The sequence below is a fragment of the Zerene cesonia genome, chromosome 2 (assembly GCF_012273895.1).
Source record: "Zerene cesonia ecotype Mississippi chromosome 2, Zerene_cesonia_1.1, whole genome shotgun sequence".
In the NCBI taxonomy this organism is placed as follows: Eukaryota; Metazoa; Arthropoda; class Insecta; order Lepidoptera; family Pieridae; genus Zerene; species Zerene cesonia.
The window spans coordinates 2,759,064-2,778,004 of NC_052103.1; the positions used below are offsets into that span (position 1 = coordinate 2,759,064).

At 32.7% G+C, this 18,941-nt stretch overlaps 1 protein-coding gene across 2 annotated transcripts in view; it reads left to right on the plus strand.

Moving 5' to 3' along the window:
• Positions 1-1,415: 1,415 nt before the first annotated feature.
• Positions 1,416-18,941, plus strand: part of LOC119833005 (Fanconi anemia group J protein homolog) — a 52,254-nt gene continuing 34,728 nt past the window's right edge. Inside the window, exons 1-2 of one of the 2 annotated variants that reach the window (XM_038356878.1) lie at positions 1,416-1,754; positions 2,498-2,609. In XM_038356878.1, the coding sequence (XP_038212806.1) occupies positions 1,542-1,754; positions 2,498-2,609 (325 nt within the window). In that variant the 5' untranslated portion in view covers positions 1,416-1,541. The remainder of the gene's footprint in view (positions 1,755-2,497; positions 2,610-18,941) is intronic. The other variant, XM_038356886.1, reaches the window with a different exon arrangement.

An 18,941-nucleotide genomic window follows, 5' to 3' on the forward strand; every position in this document is an offset into this window, starting at 1 on the left:
TTGGTGATCCTAATTAGCATAATAAGATATAAGCTCATGAAATTATTGTATATTCATTTGTCATCGATCCTTGATAAATGCACAATGTTTGAATTAAATTTGTCCAACAAAACGTGTTACGTAAAGTCACATGCACACACATGCAAAATATACAGGTGAAACTAATAAAAGCGTGCTAAGAAAATGGTAAAATATAAATATTCCAATATTAATAACAATCGAGAGATTCATGTTTAAGAATCAAGAGATATCACACCTTTTTTTACCATAAGCTATAAAACATATTCTGACAACTACATCATTTTCAACAAAAATTCAATGAAGAAAATAATTAATTAAAAAAAATTGCAAAAAATAATAAAAATCAGCAAAAATAAAATGTGTTGGTTAGGTTGGGCAATGGCTTTATCTCTTTTTTCATTCATGTTTACCGCACCTCCAAGACAATGAAGTAATTTCGATGATCTTTAGTTATATTGAAGGTAAGGAATTTATATTAACAAAATACAAAAAGAAAAGCAAACAGTAAAGTGAATAAACTCGAAAATGGATTTGTGACTATTATTTAAGGTAAAAACTATATTATTAGGTACCTAGTGATACTGTAGCCATTGCTACCACATTACTTACACTTTACAGCTAGTCTATTTTTCGCTGGGCCCCCCGGTTCACCCGCATTAATTTGAATAAAAAAACCTTTCAGTTCATTAATTTTAAAAGCTACTATAAGTACATCATGCTAATTTTTTAATTGCTACTTCATTTCTATTGGTCGTATTGATGGAGCCTTCCCATATAAATGGCAAAGAACTCGACAAAAAAAATAAAACTAGGCGTTCCTGAGATTACCACCTTCAACCAAACAAACAAACTCTTTAACTTTATACTAAAGTAGTACATGTACATAAATGAAGCATGTTTCTTCGATATGAATTTATATTTACAACTTGGTAGATAAGTGAGCTTCTGTTCCTGATGGTATAACAACATTCTTATATATTTTTATGAGTAATAAAATACACAAATTAAAAAATTATTTTTCAGATAAATAAAACAATGAAGCAAGAAAATAATGCAAAAGAGCTCCTTGAATTTATATTTTGATATCAATGTATATTCAATATGAAATTATTCTGTCATGAATTGCAATGCAACAAAAAAAATTATAATCTTGAACTATGTAATAAAAATAAACAAAATCGATATACAACAGTTTTTTATTTACTTTTTTATAATAGTTAAGAAGTTTTTGGACGTTTGTTGTCGCTGTCAAGCTGTCAATGTCAATGTATGCAATAAAAGTACTCGTTATCGCTTAAAAATATTGTAAAAAAACAAGAAATAAATAACTTGGTAAATTTCAAACTTGTAACAATATTAATGTGAATGAATACACGAGTGCAAAATTTGTATATAAATATAAAATTCATGTTAGCTATAAAAGTTTTACGAGTTAAAGCACAAGAAAAAGCGGCAAACATTTTTAAAAATCAAGTCGTGGTGTATTCCTTTTGGATGTGATAAACGGTTTTTGTATTAAAATGTCTCATGACCCTAATATCTCGCCTAAAAAAATTAACATGGAGAAATTTTTTTCTACTGAAAAACCAATATTGAAAAATGTGACTTTAAACCAAAAGTATAAATCGTTATTAACTACACCAAATGATCCTGGAGTTGATAAAATGATTGGGGGTGTGAAAGTGAACCTGCCAGTAAATCCATATGGGAGTCAAATAGCTTTAATGTCAATGGTAAGTATAAATTTAATTTTTAATTTTTAGTTTTATAGCATTGAAATTTCTCAATGGTAAGTAATAAATATTACAAAAATACAAGATTTTACTTTCTCATGCGCTCTAATAAAATACTTTCTATAAGAATTAAAGCAATTAGAATCTGGATAAATAAATAAAATTCATTACAAAAACATAAGGAATATGTTAAATTAATCCTAAAATATTTAAGTACTTTTAGCTGGTCTTCTGTGTAAAATTTTATAACAGTAGAAAGTATATGTTCTGATTGTTGTAGACCTAAGTTGAAGCAGATTTAGGGTTGGTGTTATTATTCCAGATTTATCCCTGGTATAAGTTATGCTGTGTTTAAATATAATGTGGATAACTAATGTCAGGTTATACTCAATATATAATTTTATACAACTATTATTTGTAACAATAACTTAATCAAAATACTTATCAGTCCTTGGCTCATCGAGTTTTTTAATTGGACTTCAATGTGTGGAAACGGAAACGAAAGTGACCATTAATATAAGTCAAATATTTATATAGGTTACAAATTTCGTTTTTTTTTTTAAGCATTGATTTAATGATTTGATAATGCTTTTTAACTTGAGTCTAATTTGAGATGTATGAATTTTTCTTTTGGATGTTAAAGTTTCACTTATAGATTGAGAATTTCAGCCACTTTTTACTGATTTTATTATAATTCAGTAACAAATAAATAGTAAGTATTAATAGTTATTTGTTTTGCTTAGGTCATAAAAGCTATCAACAAAGGTCAAAATTGCTTGTTGGAAAGCCCAACTGGATCTGGGAAAACATTGGCGCTACTGTGTGCGTCATTGGCTGCACAAAAACATAAAAGAGGCAAGTGTTTTATGTAAGTAACGTGAAATAAAACATAGCAACAACTTAATGAGTCTGCTAGTTAAATAAAAGTATAAAAGGTTAAAAGAAAAACTTTTTAACTAGTAATATTATATTATCAGTTTGTTTTCTTGTTTTAAGATTGCGAAAGGAACAAAGGTTGTGTCTGTAATTCTTCTTCTACTTTACTGATTGAAACATTATTTTACTTTTATAAAACTACTAGCTGCGCCCTGCAGTTTCACCCGCATAAGTCCGTATCCTGTAGGAATATTGGAATAAAAAGTTACCTATATGTTATTCCAGTTGTCCAGCTATCTACATACCAAATTTCATTGCAATTGGTTCAGTAGTTTTTGTGTGAAAGAGCAATCACACACACACATCCTTAAACTTTTACGAACTTGAAACTTTCACATTTATAATATTAGTAGGAAGGTTTTCTTTTGTAAGTAATATAATACAGGCTATATTTTTTATCAGGTAAACCTGAGTAAGGTTGTGGTGAATGGTTAGAAATTTGTGTAGTTCTTAAGTACTATATAGATTTAAGTACAATGTAACTAACATTAAATGATTGAACATGAATTAGTTATGACTTATCGTTGCTTAGTTAAATAAAAATAAAATTATAATAAACCGTGGGCACAAAGCTAAAAAGTTATAAAAGTCTTGTTGGATGGCTAAATAAATTTTGGAAGTGCATTACTTATAATTATATATACTTATTTTCATTAATTAACAACCTTTAAATGTTTTATCGAGATACAGCTTAAACTTGAATGATACCGTATTAACAAAAACTCAGCACTCACCGCCGTCTATCTCAAAAACAGTTTGAAGTAAAACATTACAAGCATGCACTATTATTTAATTTATAGGCTACAGACACTACACAAATATAAAAATATGATTGCTTACCTTTATCCTTAAAATCCTATAAAGTAAACACGTAGATTACATTATGTAAAGCGTCAATTGATCACAAGTGCTAGCGTGACTCGTCCCATCCTTGGGCCAACAAGTCGAATAAATCATTTGCAACTGTCGCGCAACAATCGCGATGGGCCTACATGAAAATTGCGCTCATAGCAAATGCAGTTGTTGCATGCGATATATGCAAAGGATAAGGACGTAGCTGATATTTGACATGTTTTTTATTGTAACTCAATTTGCCAAATCATTTTCTTAGTACATACATGTGATTGTAGTAGCTAAGTTGTATCTGGAATAAGTTATGTTTGCGTACTAATATTTCGCTAGCACGCATGCAATATTCGTTCATTTTTCATTCTGCCGCTATTCCCAAAAACAATGAGGGACTCAGTTCGACTGTAATTTTTTTGTTATTGATTTTATTACTCGATAATTCGATGGGTTTTTTACTTTTTTATAAGAAGTTTTTATCATTTGGTCCCATTTTCAGAAAATGGTACCTTCCCCAGGAATATGTTTTTATAACTTTCTAGAAATGTCGGTGACCGTTTTTGTAGGAAAGAATTATTATAATTATAAAATATAGAAGACCCATTATCTGTGTGTGTGCAGGTTATACCGATGGCGAATCAATAAGGTTTATATAGATAAACCTATGGTTCAGGTTGTCATGTTATAAGTATTATGTATTAGGATTATTTATAAAATATTCAATATTAACGTAATTTGTCATCTATTTATTACATTATTATTTTTTATTACTTCATGTAGGAAATGTTTAGAAAACGATGATTAAACTTATTTTAAAAGTGCCCATATTCCACAAAGGAATTCAAATAAAAGAAGGATATCTGGTTCCCATCCGTGTTTTATTAAAATTGAACAAAATCAATGTTTTTAACAAATTTCACCTTCCCTATTTTGCAATGGAACTGTTCGGAAAGTTGATACAGTTTTACACCGAAACTTGGGCACTCGAAGCCTTGAATATGAACGGTTATATTTCGACACGACGAAACTTCTCGTAACTCGATAAACTCTTTTACATCACCGCAACTCATTGCTATCGGAAAGTCATAAATTGATCAATGTCAGTGAAGGAGTACAAGTACGGCATATTATTTGTTTCGAATAACAGAGAGGAAGTGGAGTTAGAACGAGTTATTTATATATATATACGAGAATTTTTGGATACACACAAACACATTAAAAAATGTTCTTCTTATACAGAAGATTAGAAACGCTAATTAGCAAAGTTAAGTACTAGAAAACAAAGAAACTCATAATCGAACATAACAGATGATGATTACAAATTGAACTGTAGTTGTGAATATTCTCTCTTGTTTCTTCTCCACAAACTAGACTTATAGTTATTAAGGCAAAAGTTTTTGGAGTTATAATTACGATAGATCCAAACGTAGATCTCTGCAACAAAAGGGTCGAACAGATTCACGTGGCAATGAGTTCTCAAAGGTGGAGATTACTGGTGATCGATTGCTTTTCAAGACGTTGGCCTAAGTCCTGCTTTATAGCGACGAATATCACTAATGGTGTTTGTAATCATACAAATAAATAAAACAGAATAAAAAAAACTTTATAAGATTGGTGAGAACCCGAGGCTACGAAACCATTTGCGTCTGGCATGTGTCTTGCACGGAACTTTTTTGTTCGGGAACTTTGTCGCCCAATTTTGTTCACGTCAAAAAAGATGACGCCTCAATCACGGTATTTCGGAATTATGTTTTGACTAAAACGAATCACGGAATATTTTCCAGCATGGCACGTTTTGCGGTGGAATGAGACGAAAGTTGACTAATGCATACACCTAGTACCTAGAAATACCTGCTGGAAGTATTTGAGTTATTTGTGATGATGTATTAAAAAATATGCTTTAAGTGAAGTCCCGTGTCCCCCTAGTGGGGTAGGGGGCAGATGATATAAATCTGATTCACTGATACTTGATGACCTGTCCATAAAGGAAATCGACGATCACCTGATCAGCCTTCTGTATCCTGCCAAACCGAAACATTTTTTAAGGTTCCACACCGGTAGTCGAACCCATGGTCCCTCCATCCTACGCTCACTCTTTAATCACTGTACCAAGGAGACGTTAAGAAAAAGGCGCTAGAAAGGTGTTTTAAAAACTTCAGTTTCCATTGCAATAATGACGAAACAACCTGGTCCAATACCATATATAATATAATCCTATTTTTCACTTCGTTCCAAATAATTAGAAGGCGCTCGGATTCGGTAGGAAAAAAAACACATTTATATATGGCTTCTAACTTATTCCAATAATACAATTGAAATATATAAAAACACTTTATATGAAGTAACAATTACTTGCAGAGATTAAATACCTTATTTCTAGAAAACAAATCTTCTTAAAAACACTGTAGGGTTTCAATACTACTTATGTATTTGTTTGTTTCATTTATTCGCTATTTATTTTCTTCATTCAAATCAAACTAGCTTCTCGCCTCGACTCTGCCCGCAAAGATTTTTTGTGAGTTATCCCAATCGTTTTAATTTAAAATCCAGAGCGAAGACAAATTCAATAAGCAAGCAAAATGTATTAAAAAACCTAGAGCTGTTCTTGCCTGTGGTGTAATCAAATATATTAAAATTAAATTGAAATTTGCTCTCATTGAAGGAAACAATTTGCTTTAGAACTTTACGTTCCACACATTTGTCCCGAATACATTTTCTTTTACGTCGCCTTGTAATTTAAAACGCATCAATTATCCAAACCCGAAACACCGTACAGGCTTGACATATCGCCCCTGTGGCTCGAACTCTCCCCTGAGTCTCCCTTCACTTCCCGCATTTTTCCTTTCCGCGTAGCTGACAACCCTTTTCTAAATTGAATTACAATCCTGATTTTGTGCGACTTTCGGCAGTCTTGTCACATCGTTTAAATATTTTATCACAGACCTGATCTTGCCTGAGTTAACATATGCATTAAATACAATACTGCAAAGTATAAGATCGATTTAAACACCAGAACGAAACTGCGAATATAACAAGCACTGAAACGTGTCTCAGTCGTGTTGTACCGTGTTTTTAAAATAAGAACATGTACCGTACATAAAGCTGACAACCGAGCATCCCGCCATCCCGCAATGCTGCGTTCTAATTCCTAACGATCGCAGTATCTGTGTATCGGCGGTTAGTCACGATCGTTAATCCGATATTCAGATTTTATATCCGCGGGTATAAACAATGCTTTATGCGGCGGTGCCTTATTTTATCACAGCGGAGGTACCACCCGCGTCGCGTTAATTTACCCAGCAAGGGTTGCCGCCGATGTCGTCGAATCGTAAACGTTATTTATGACGCCCCCGGCCGATTATTGCCGCAAGCTCTTCCACTCATTTGCATACAAATTTATGCCATAGTGATCGTGCTTTGCGACTGCTTCCGCGCTTTTGGGGTGTTCTATCGAGACGCTAGGTGAGCAGTTTCGTGGTAGCGGCTGGTTGGCGACAAAGCTATTTTAGCCCCGGTATTCATTGATTGTTTATAATTTAATGTCAGCACACTGATACATTAGCAAAGCGTTATGCATTATTATTATAATAAATCTAATTTTTAATTAATGATCTTTATATTAAGCATGCACATGCATCATTTCTAACTAATGTACACACATCTCTAAAACGTCTATCTTTTACTACGCAAGCAAAGCCGCGCGTGGAAATCTAGTAAAATAAGTATTGTTGATATCTGATACACTGATCCTTTTTTGCACAAATACAAAGAGAAAATTTAACTAGAACTGCATCCAAAAACTGTAAAAGCGTATTCAACGAAACAAAGTACGTGGTGCTTGTTTCGTTTTGTTTTTTATAAATGTTACTAGCATAGCTTTCCTATATCTAATACATGATGGCTTTATATCCGTTTCTATTCAAAGTTACGCTAAAATAAAATAAAAAAACGCATACCTGGACTACAACGTACCTAATGATGGTAAAAACTATTAAACTTCCACCATCAGCATCAATAATAAAAGAGGTTTTATTTAGGTAAGAACGAAATGGATATATATAAAAATTTTACAAGTGAAAAGTTTAGCTAATTATTCCTGACGTTTTATAATACATATATTTTTATATAAAATATATGTATTATAAAACTTATCCTTTCCTTATCCTTCCCAGTCCTTTCCTTTATTCCTCTCATCAATCCTTTCCTAATCCCTTCCCAATTAAAGTCGGCAATCCATTTGTAGAGGCGAAAGGTCTGCAATTGAACTTACGCCTCTCCAAATGTTCATGGGCGGTGGTAGCGCTTACCATCAGGCGACCCTCCAGCTCCATTGCCGACTATGACATAAAAAAAAAAAAATATTTATTAAATGATGAAGTCCCATACCATTCTCCCATCCCAACAGCCGTGGTAAAATAGATAAACTGATGATCGTAAGACTAATATACAGTTAACAAATATACGACCTTAAGTAAAGGTCAGTTTCTAGGTAAGCATTAAACTTCCTGTTAAAATACGTCCAAGCAACAATTTTACTCATGTGCTGTTTTCACTCTTGCTATAAATTTGTGTTTACGTTATCTGTATTTTATTTTATTTATTACAGCTCATTAAGCAGTGTTTGTATTCCCCGCGATTCGTTTTACAACCCTAATGGGTATAAAACCATATTTCTTTTAAAAGCAAACGGTTTTTTCTTGATCACATTTGGAATGGAAATTTAACAGTTTTGAGCACGTCAATCTATTAATGTGATGGGCGGTTTGTACGTTCGTGACTCGTTTAGAATTTGCTTTGAATAATTCTTTGTTTTTTTAAAAAATTGTCTCATTTTTGGTCGTAAATTTCGGAATGAAATGTTCGCCTGATGCGCATTGATTGTTCGTGATTTATGAAGTTATTACATTTACAAATCGCAAATGAAAACATGATAAAATATCGGTTTCTTTGTTACTGAGAAAATTGTCCTTATGGATAAATATTATGTAGTTGTGTAATGAAAAATCGTACAATATGTATTATATTAGTTAATTAATAAGATATAAAATGGAACTGTTCAATATTATCAAGTACGAATTGCACTTATATTTATTAGCTGCGCCCCGCGGTTTCACCCGCGTAAGTCCGTATCCCGTTCGAATATCGGGATAAAAATTTGCCTATATATTATTCCAGTTGTCGAGCTGTCTACATACCAAATTTCATTGCAATCGGTTCAGTAGTTTTTGCGTGAAAGAGTAACAAACACACATACATCCTTACAAACTTTCGCATTTATAATATTAGTAGGATGGGATAGGATAGGATAGAATTGGTCTTAAAACTTAAAAGCCACAATACGTATTTATAATTTATTTCATAATAACAAAAAAATATTACTCGTTTGCAATATTTTCAATTTTTTTATTCTACAAAATGACTCCAATTACATTTTTATGAAAACGCCATCTACGCAATGTGTTTCAAACTATTTACGCCCTATATTCTTTGCGGAAGATAAGCACAACGCCCTCTGTACATATGCGTACGAACTTTAACATCCCTCTTCAAAAAGGACTGAGGACTATGAACTTTATACACGAAATAATTTTGAGTGTTTGTATTCCTATTTTATTCTCCATTATTCCTTCTAATTCCTAATTTTTGTCTTGATTTCCTTGATTTGGTATACATACATGGTTTTTATTTTATAGACGAAAAATTATAGCATAATATAGCATATACATCGTCGACTCCTTTACTCATAATAAGAAAAGCAATTTAAATAATTTATTTATATGGTCACTAGCGTTTCGCCTTGGCTTCACCGGTGGTATATATCAATACTAATATTATAAAGCTGAAGAGTTTGTTTGTTTGTTTGTTTGAACGCTCTAATCTCAGGAACTGTTGTTCCGATTTGAAAAATTATTTGAGTGTTAGATAGCCCATATATTGAAGAAGACTTTAGGCTATATGTGTACTACGGGCGAAGCCGGGGCGGACCGCTAGTGTAGCATATAGCACATAGGGATACACGTACATATTCAACTAAGTTCCTGAGATTGGTTCGTGCAGACAAACTCTTCAGCTTTGTGGTATCATTGGAACAGATTTGATACGTATACTTTGTAAGAAACAGTGTCCTTTGCCCTTTCGCAAGTGTACTTTTTTGTCGTATATCTTGAATAAGATTGTTTTGTTAAAAAATTCTCTTATGATTCTCATACCAATTAAAGTCTATTGTTGATTGATAAAATATTGGGATACCCAAGTTCTCCCATTGCGTCTGTTACAGATAAATGTGTAGGTAATATGTAGTAGTTTGGTGTTATATTATTACCAAAGAGGGAGAGTAAAGCAAAGATTCGGAACATAATAAAGATAGGAAAGGAAAATAACAGTAGATTCGAAATATATTTACACTGATTGTCATCATTTAATCAGGCCTATGGACACGTGTATTCATTGAGGTTTCGCCAGTGATATGCCATGATCATCATCATTAACTCTCTATTTAAGAATATGATTTAAAATTAATTTTCTTTGGCCACGACCTAACTTGATGATGGCTTTATCGGCTTCATTATTTTTGTTGTACTATAATACATTGTCTTGTATTGTGTTGTATTGCAAACTGTTGATGCGCGAAGATTGAACAATATGGATGGATCAAGTAGTTTCATATAAGGATGGATTTCTAACCATAATTCCGTCGCGTCGCAAAACAAGGATGCAACGTTGTTCTTTGGCTGTTTTTCGGGAATTTGAACAGATTTTTAAGGATATAGAATAGAAGCTTTATCATTTCTATATATCTCTCGCACGTGTTATTTAACTAGATGATCAATTTATCTTAAAACTTAATGAGCTCGTCATTTATTGCAAGAATTTTCATTACTCGAGAACAACAAAGGATAGCTCAATATCACAAACATTTACAGCCCCTGGCGTATTACCATTTCAATTGTCGGCATTGCCCTCAGAGAAAAATTGCTTTATTCTCTCCTGACAATTTGGCATATCAATGGCGTTATCCTATGTATTAATTACAAAGCGTACCGACAAGCCTGCTTGATACCGCTTTTAACTACGCACGCCCCTAATAAATAAAACATTGCGGCTACCGAAACTCAACCCTAATGAATACACTTAAAACACAAAATTGTTCGGAGGTGCTTAGGAAATTATTGCGTAAAAGCAGTTTTAATCGTGGTGTCTACAAAGAATTGTGTATTTTACAGAGTTGGAAGAGCGTTGAAATTCGTTTGTCAAAGTTAAATCGCTAGGGGTGTGAATTAAGATATTACAAAAGGAACACAAAGGGGATGTCACACGGGCGCTTAGTGTCAACTTCATATGTCTTTGTCGTATGTGAAATGTTTATAGTGGGCTATTTATCGTCTGTGTTGACGTAAGTCTGGGGCGTTGGGACCCATGTCAAATCAGTATGTAAACTTTTGTAATTAAATGCCATCTATGTACTTTCCTGTGACAATTCAAACGGAATCAACAACTAGAACGAACAACAAGAATTCTGCAATAAATTAAAACCAACCAAGTAAAATGCTAACTTGGTGATAACTGTTACGCCTAAGTTTTTTGTGTAAAATAATTGGGTTTTCAACGTTTATAATTTGTAACAAAATCGTAAATGTTGAAAATCTCATTTGTAGATATAGTGCCAGCTGCACTTGCTTGCTAGCTCTGTTATTAATTTAATATGTAGTTAAATACCTGTATTTATATACATCATCATAATCATCATAAATTTTAGAGAAGAAGCGTTTAAACAAATAAATAATAATAGTAAATAATATTCTTGAAAAATGTTCCTCAAACTATTTCTGCTATACTTATTTCGTTGTATTATTACACAAAGTCATATGTTATATTAGAAATAGACTAACGAAACTTCCATCTCATGTTCTGGAACCAGCAAAAGTTGAATCAGCTGTTTCACCATCTAAAATCTCTAACCTCCTGAATATCTCCAAACTCAAAAATCATATTATCAAACCGCTCGTTTCTAACATGAAAACAATTTCGGATTTATAATATAAGGGAATCATTGTAAGGTTTCTGGAACATATCATATGGTTAACAATTAACGATATTACATTTGGTTGCATACAGAATGCCACGTAAGCCCCATATCCATTGCATACATAAACTATCTGTACATACATTAGCAGGAGCACTCCCACGAGGGTCTCCAATTCAAGCACTCATGAGGGTCTGCCCTTTCGAGTGTGAGTGACGTGTAGGGTTTTACAACTCAATTTCCTGTGCACTTATTTGTTCTGTCATATAAATGTCTTCTAAAGCAACTTCCTGAAGGAGCGTTTTCACTTTTTGAGCGAAGCGTATATTTGAGTGGGTACTTCATATTATTTATAAGTAATTAGTTCTTTATTGTAGTGTTGTACGTTTGATTCAGCAAAGCACTTTCTTTCGTACAAAACAAAAGTATGATTTTTGAGGCGTCTGAACTATTTCTGAAATTTTATTTATTCTTCCTGTATATAGGTAGGTTACATGATTAACTTATCCACGGAAAATTTTGACTTGAACAATGATATTGATATTTCGTATTTGGTTCTCTATTAGAAAATTATGTTAAACTATAAAATCGCTCTGTTAATCTTTAATGCTTCTTGTTTATTCTTTATAAATATTTACTTATAGGGCACGGGGTTGTATCATCCATTCAGATCATTAATGGAAAGTAAGTAAAGTTGTGAGTACGCGTGATTTGGTTGCTGTTCGAATGCAACCTGAATTAATAATATTAATGTATATAAAATGACGCGTGTCGGTGTAAAATTTCGTATTTTTCGTATTTCGCCGTACCTACACGATTTAAATAATTTGGTCTTAAATAAGCACACGTAAAATGAAGATAAAATTGTATTTTTCTTTCTTCAGTCTTTGTGTTCACGAGTATAGATTTAATGTAACAAATAATATCTCCCTGTTCTTTTATTCCCTTAAACGTAACAATCGTGGAATCCGTTTACAACAATTAAGAGGTCACGTCAAAACAAAATTTTGTTATGTTTATAATTATTCCATCTTACAAAAATTCATTTATTAAATATTGTAAGTATAGGTACCTAAAATCATGCTATAGGATTTATAGGCGTTTTTTTTTCAATTAATTTGTCTGTCTGTATTTCTGCTTGTCAATAGTAATCTTTTGAAATGATTGGATCCGACTTAACACGGGATATTAGATTTTGGCGAACAACATATAGAAAAAAAATTAACATCAAATCCGAAGCCCTCTACAGTCGCGGGCAAAAAGGTAGTCAATGGATAAATATAAATAAAGCATAAAACATCATAGAAAATACAACAAAAATGTGAGCCTGCAAAAAATGAATTGACAAGTTTCTTTAACTGCCTGTCAATTGCCTTGTGTAGAGAAGGATTGCTAATACTATAACTGAAGAATGAACCCGATGGATGACAATACAACTAAGTTGTTGAAATAGAATAATCCCAAGATCCCCTAGAGCAAGTGGATGTCGTGGGCCAATTATTTGCGGACACGGCCTTTTATATTTTGGAAGTTTGGAAAACTGTGGAGTAGACTTTGTATTCTTATCGTACAGTATTTACTATTTTTCTGAGAAATTTTCTATGTTTTAATTATTATGTCCTTTTGTTATTAGTTATATGATGGTTTAGATAGGATGTAAGGATAGGCTAGTAAATAAAGTGCTCCTTAAAATTCTGAAATTCAGTTTATTTTAACCAATTTTACCAAAATTGGTGGAAGTTCTCAATTTCTAATGTGTTGCGTTATTATTTTTCTTTGAACATGACAGAAGTTATGTTAAAAAACCTTAGCGATGGAAGAAATATACTTAGACTGTTGGCTAATGTCAATTTCAATTTTTTGAGACTTATTGTAAAATGAAACAGTCACTGTCACATGACCTTTACGGGAGACCTTTTAGTGTTGAAAGTGGTTTTCACCTTTTGCTTAATATAGGATATAAAAATGAATACTTCAAGTGTTTATATATAGTGTTCTTTTGCCTGGTTTAAATTATATTTACGATACAGTTTTTGCACATCCAATGAACGACTCTACACATTTGTAACCCTTAACGGCTCTATTCACTAAATTCACAAATTCCTGTTTTGCGCAATTCTAATGTAACAAAACGATTTAAAGCCTTACTATCATTGTTCGCTAACTTTGCAGTCACAAGCTCGCCATAAAAGCATGCGTTGACAAGTTCTAGTGTTACGAACAAATGCCATTGTGTCCATTGCAGATATTCCTAGCACTGCATTTTGCTACACACAATTTCCACCCTTAAGTCGATTGTACAAAGTTTATTTTACTTTCTCTATACGTATATCGGTTTAGATTGCGACCAGAGATTGTATTTTGACATTTTCATCCCATTTTCTATGAATGTCGGGGGCTAATCGTTCGGAAGCTATCCGACAATGATCGGTTCTATTTCATTGTTCGATTGTGTGTGACAAATAAGCGGATGCCGCAAAGTGATACGGTTAATCGATAACGCATTACTACGATGTATCTATATCGTTTGTTATTCATATGTTTATTTATATATGACAAGCTTTCCGCTCGCGGCTTCGCCCGCGTGGAATTCGGTTATATCGCTTTCATCTACCTATTTCAACTCCTTCTACCATTTTTTTCGCGATAAAAATTATCCTATCCTTTCTCAAGTTCAGTTCTACCTTTATACCAAATAACAAAAAATTGGTTCAGTGGTTTAGGTGTGAAAGCGTAACAGACAGACAGTGTTTCTTTCGCATTTATAATATTAGTAGGAATTGACATGAGTAATAACTTTTTCAGAATACTAAGCAATATCAAAACTAGTCGCTAGTCGCTAGTGTAGTTAGTAGAAGAAATTTGATTAGCCTATACATTTGTTGAGAGTAAACCATTTTAAAATATTTTCATCTGAATTTATGTGTGATACCTTAAAAGCACGTATTTTTTTATGAAACTACTTATATGTATCACAAAATCATGTTCACCTTTCGTTTCATTCTATAAATTATACTGAGTATGTACTATAGGCTGAAGATAGTATGTATTATAGTGAGAGACGACTACTAAACGTCATCATCTACTAACTACGTATTCATATTAACGATCTTAGAGTACAATATTTTTTTTAAATAGCTGCATTTCATAGTTTAGCGAAATATATTAGCACAATAAATTAAGTAGTAGATAGGTACTCTAGCTTTTAACCACACCAATATATATTTTTAAATATACTTAAGTGTGCGCCGTTTCCACACTTCTCTCTCTTTCAGTAAATAGAAACATTAAAAAAAGAAACACAAAAATAAACGTCCTTGAATTAAAACACTAAATTTCACCACAAATCTTTGTTCACACACATAGAGTAAGCACATTTTTTTATGAATAAAATCTTAAAACTTAAATTCGTACAATTATATTGGTAGAAACAGGTAAAGCCTGTGTTAGTAAAAACTGTGTTACTGGCTTTAGAATCCCTCACAGATTGAAATTTAGTTCAATTAATATAAAGCTACGATGTATCTACATATATCGTTTGTTATTCATATGTTTATGACTTGGTTTCCGCCCGCGCCTTCGCCCGCGTGGAATTCGGTTATATCGCTTTCATCTCCCTATTTCAACTCCTTCTACCATTTTTTTCGCGATAAAAATTTTCCTATATCCTTTCTCAAGTTCAGTGCTACCTTCATACCAAATTACAAAACTAACTATAATCCTGCAATTACTATAATACTACTACTAACAATAATACTACAATACTTCTCTATCTATATCCCAAATAATTAAAACACGTCAAAACTGGTCCTATAGAGCAAAAAGGCGCTAAAGCACCGTTCGTACAATACACAATACAATTCAAAACATCTTGATCCCGACAAAATGAGATTTAATAACGTTTTGTTGGATGAATAATGCTCTCTTTAACAAACCCGCTGCCAATCTTTTTTGTTGCCATCCATATTAAAGAGAACGAATTTACTTTTCAGTTCCAATACGTTTGGTTAGATATGCTCATAATACGCAGTTCGTTTTACACTGGCGATGCTTTCGACAACTTCCGTTTTATAAGTTAGTTTTTGTTAACAAATTAAGGATAGGGTGTCCTGGAATTGAAGGATTAGGTTTTTTGTTAACAATTTCTTCATTTTAGATATTAGATTAGATATTCGTCAGCGCATCGTTATATTAGCTTTTAACAAAATTGTGGAAATGCATTGAAGGTTATACTTAAACTGAGCATAGAAATATTAATTAAGATGTTTTTTGGTCAATTTATTAATTTAGAAATTAAAAACTTTTTAACGGATTTTAAAAGCGATTTATTCATTATATTATTAACCCGACGTTTCGAACACTTTACAGCGTATTAATTTCTTGTATACAGGCACTTTTTTCTTGTGTAATAACAAAATGTTGTCTACACTTTATTAGTCCATAAAAATTGAAATTGATTCCTAAATGTTTTGAATGAATTTGAAAATTAACTTTTATATCATTCAAAATCTGAACATAGAGTTTAGTGTATTCATACAAAGTCTGGAACAATCGCCTTCAGCTCCAAATCTCTTAATAAAAATATCGGCATTGATTCAACTTATACTTAAGATCTTTATTTTATCTATAAGTTGGTTAGATGGTCAGAAGAATGTTATATAATCATTTAGCGAACAACTACAAACAACGGCGAGCAACAATAGTACATAATTTGTGATGAAAAAAAATACAAACATAATTTAAAAAATATGCGTTTCCATTAGTTACTTAGTCCTATAATTTGTATCATTATGTTCGTTATTTCGAAAAAGTACTCCGCAATGGATACGCAAATTGCTCGCGTAATAGAATAGGATAATACAATCGAGCGCCGTCTATGTATACATAGACGAGATGGGTCTGTTTTAGTAGATGGTCCAAGGGACAATGTCGCCGCCGAGGGCTATTTCGGACCGCAAGCCGGGGTGGTGCGGGCGTGGGGTGGCATCTTTATTAACGAAACTAGACATGCTCCGATATCTTGTTTTTGTTTTAGTTAGATTAGATGTTTTGATGGTGCCTCAACAGCTGTTACGTTGAATAATGGAGCATTTGTAGTGGAAAGTACTAGGGAATTTGGAATCGCTGTGCTTAAATACTATCAGCACAATTATAATGCATATAAAAGCATTGAATTCAATATACTCTGAAGTAACAAATAGTTTTATTTATTACGATTGTAATTCTTGGCATCCTTACTTTTGCGTATCACATACTTATATCACATACCTATAATATCGCATTATTAGTGACCCACGCTATTTATTACGTTTTATTTTCCCGTACTGCTCGCTATTAAATACAACTAATTAGCATTTTAAAGTGAGTCTCCAAAATTGTGTGAAAATCAAAATAAAGAGAGGCATAGCGTACGTCCAAATTAGGCGCGAAATCGCTCACGGTAGCCGCGCGCAAAAACCTCGTTAGCCGCCGCCATGTTTGTTCGGCGACAACGAGGGGCGCGCCCTCTATGTACACAATGACCACATTAAACCATAGACAAGAAACAAGTTTTATTTTCGTGTAGGCCCTAAGGCCGGTACATACGACATATATTTGGGTAACAGACATGAGCGAGCCGCAAACGTATTTCGGTAAGGGTGTAGCTAACATGGGGTGTGAGTGCGGGGTGTCGGTGTCACGAACGTACGACGCAATAGTGTATATCGAATGGATATGCAACACGACACTGAAAGTGATATGCACGAAGCTATATATTGGGCCTGAACGAAATAAGCATGTTATACTTTATTTACGGATTGTAATTCGTTCTAAGGTTTACAAATAGAAACTCTGAGAAATGCATGTGTGACATGTTTATTTATATGAAGAATTTAGTATATATATAATTTACCCAGTTCACCTGCTAAGAACCGAAAACAATTGAATTGCAAAGTAATTAATATTGAATGGCTGCTTTTTTAGAGTAAAGTTCAGAAATATCTTATCATATTAATTAATCAATGGATTATGAAGACGTATAACTTGAAATTGAATCGAAGTTTTCAATTAAAATTAACTCCATAGTTATGCAAGTTGTAAATTATTCTTAACTTAATTGTCTCTGGACGTAACAGATATTCAATAATAGTAGAATGGTTTTCCCTTTTCCAATATCTTGAATATGCAATTCATCATTATCATAGTAATCAAACATTTATCTACGTTATTTTATAACAGAAAGTAGGAGAAGAAATTGGTAGGACTTTCTTGCCATTTACTATTTTGTAATGCATTGAATACTTGTAAGTCTTGATCAAATCTGAAATATAACTAACCGGAGGCTCGTTTTTTTTTCTCAGTCCCAATTCTTTTGTTTCCGTCATCAATCCTTTCCCTCTCCCCTATCTACTAAAAACGGGCAACGCCTTTGTATATGCTATATGTTTGTGAATGGGAATAGGCAATGGCAATGGCAATGGGGATTCATCAGCTTGGTTACCCGCTATGATATAAAAAAGAACTCACTAAACTTACATTTCGTCTTCAATTTCTTAGTAAAACCAAACAAACATGCTTTGTCAAATCACAAAATATAATATTTGTATCAAACATTATGAAATAAGAATATGTTGCGTTATCTTAATGAAAAATTAAATACAAGGAATAGATCCTTAATATATAATGGATAAAAATAATGGTAACGTAAGTGCGAAGCGTCGAGTATTGAGTCAGCATCATCAGGGACCTCGTATCGATTGCGATTAGACCCCCCAACACCCCCTAAGGGTTGATAAGGATTGTCGCTTATTGGATGATTCAAGACACGTCGTTTTTGGTGTTAGTATATTCAATATTTTATAAGATAATTGAAATAATTTGTTAAATACAAGGAAAACGAAACAAAGCCATTCATTTATATAAATAATTGTAATTAGTAACGAAGTTGTAGAAGTAGTGCGTGTACCTTACACGCCCATCTCACTGATTAACTAATTATAAGCTTATTACTATCCTTAAACTAAGTTAACAAATCTAAATTTAAACCTGATAATATAAAAATACTCCACAAATAAAACATAATTACAGTAGCTAGGCTAAAAAAATTAGCCAGTTTGTGTGGGAATACTCATCTATGTACGCCGAACTTAATGTTTTGTAGGGGACGAATTAATTCTGGCAATTAATAGAGGGCTTAGGATGGAATTTACGAACTGATCCCCAGCACATGAAATTCAATTATTGTTACCGATGATTAGAAGTGGTATAAAAATTCTCTTTCAATCGCTGTATGCAAAGTCAGCACATGTTTAGAATACTTTGAATTTAAGCAATATTTCATACGTTGATTCAATTTGTAAAATATACAACTAGATAAACTAAAACGTTCTACGAACCTTCTT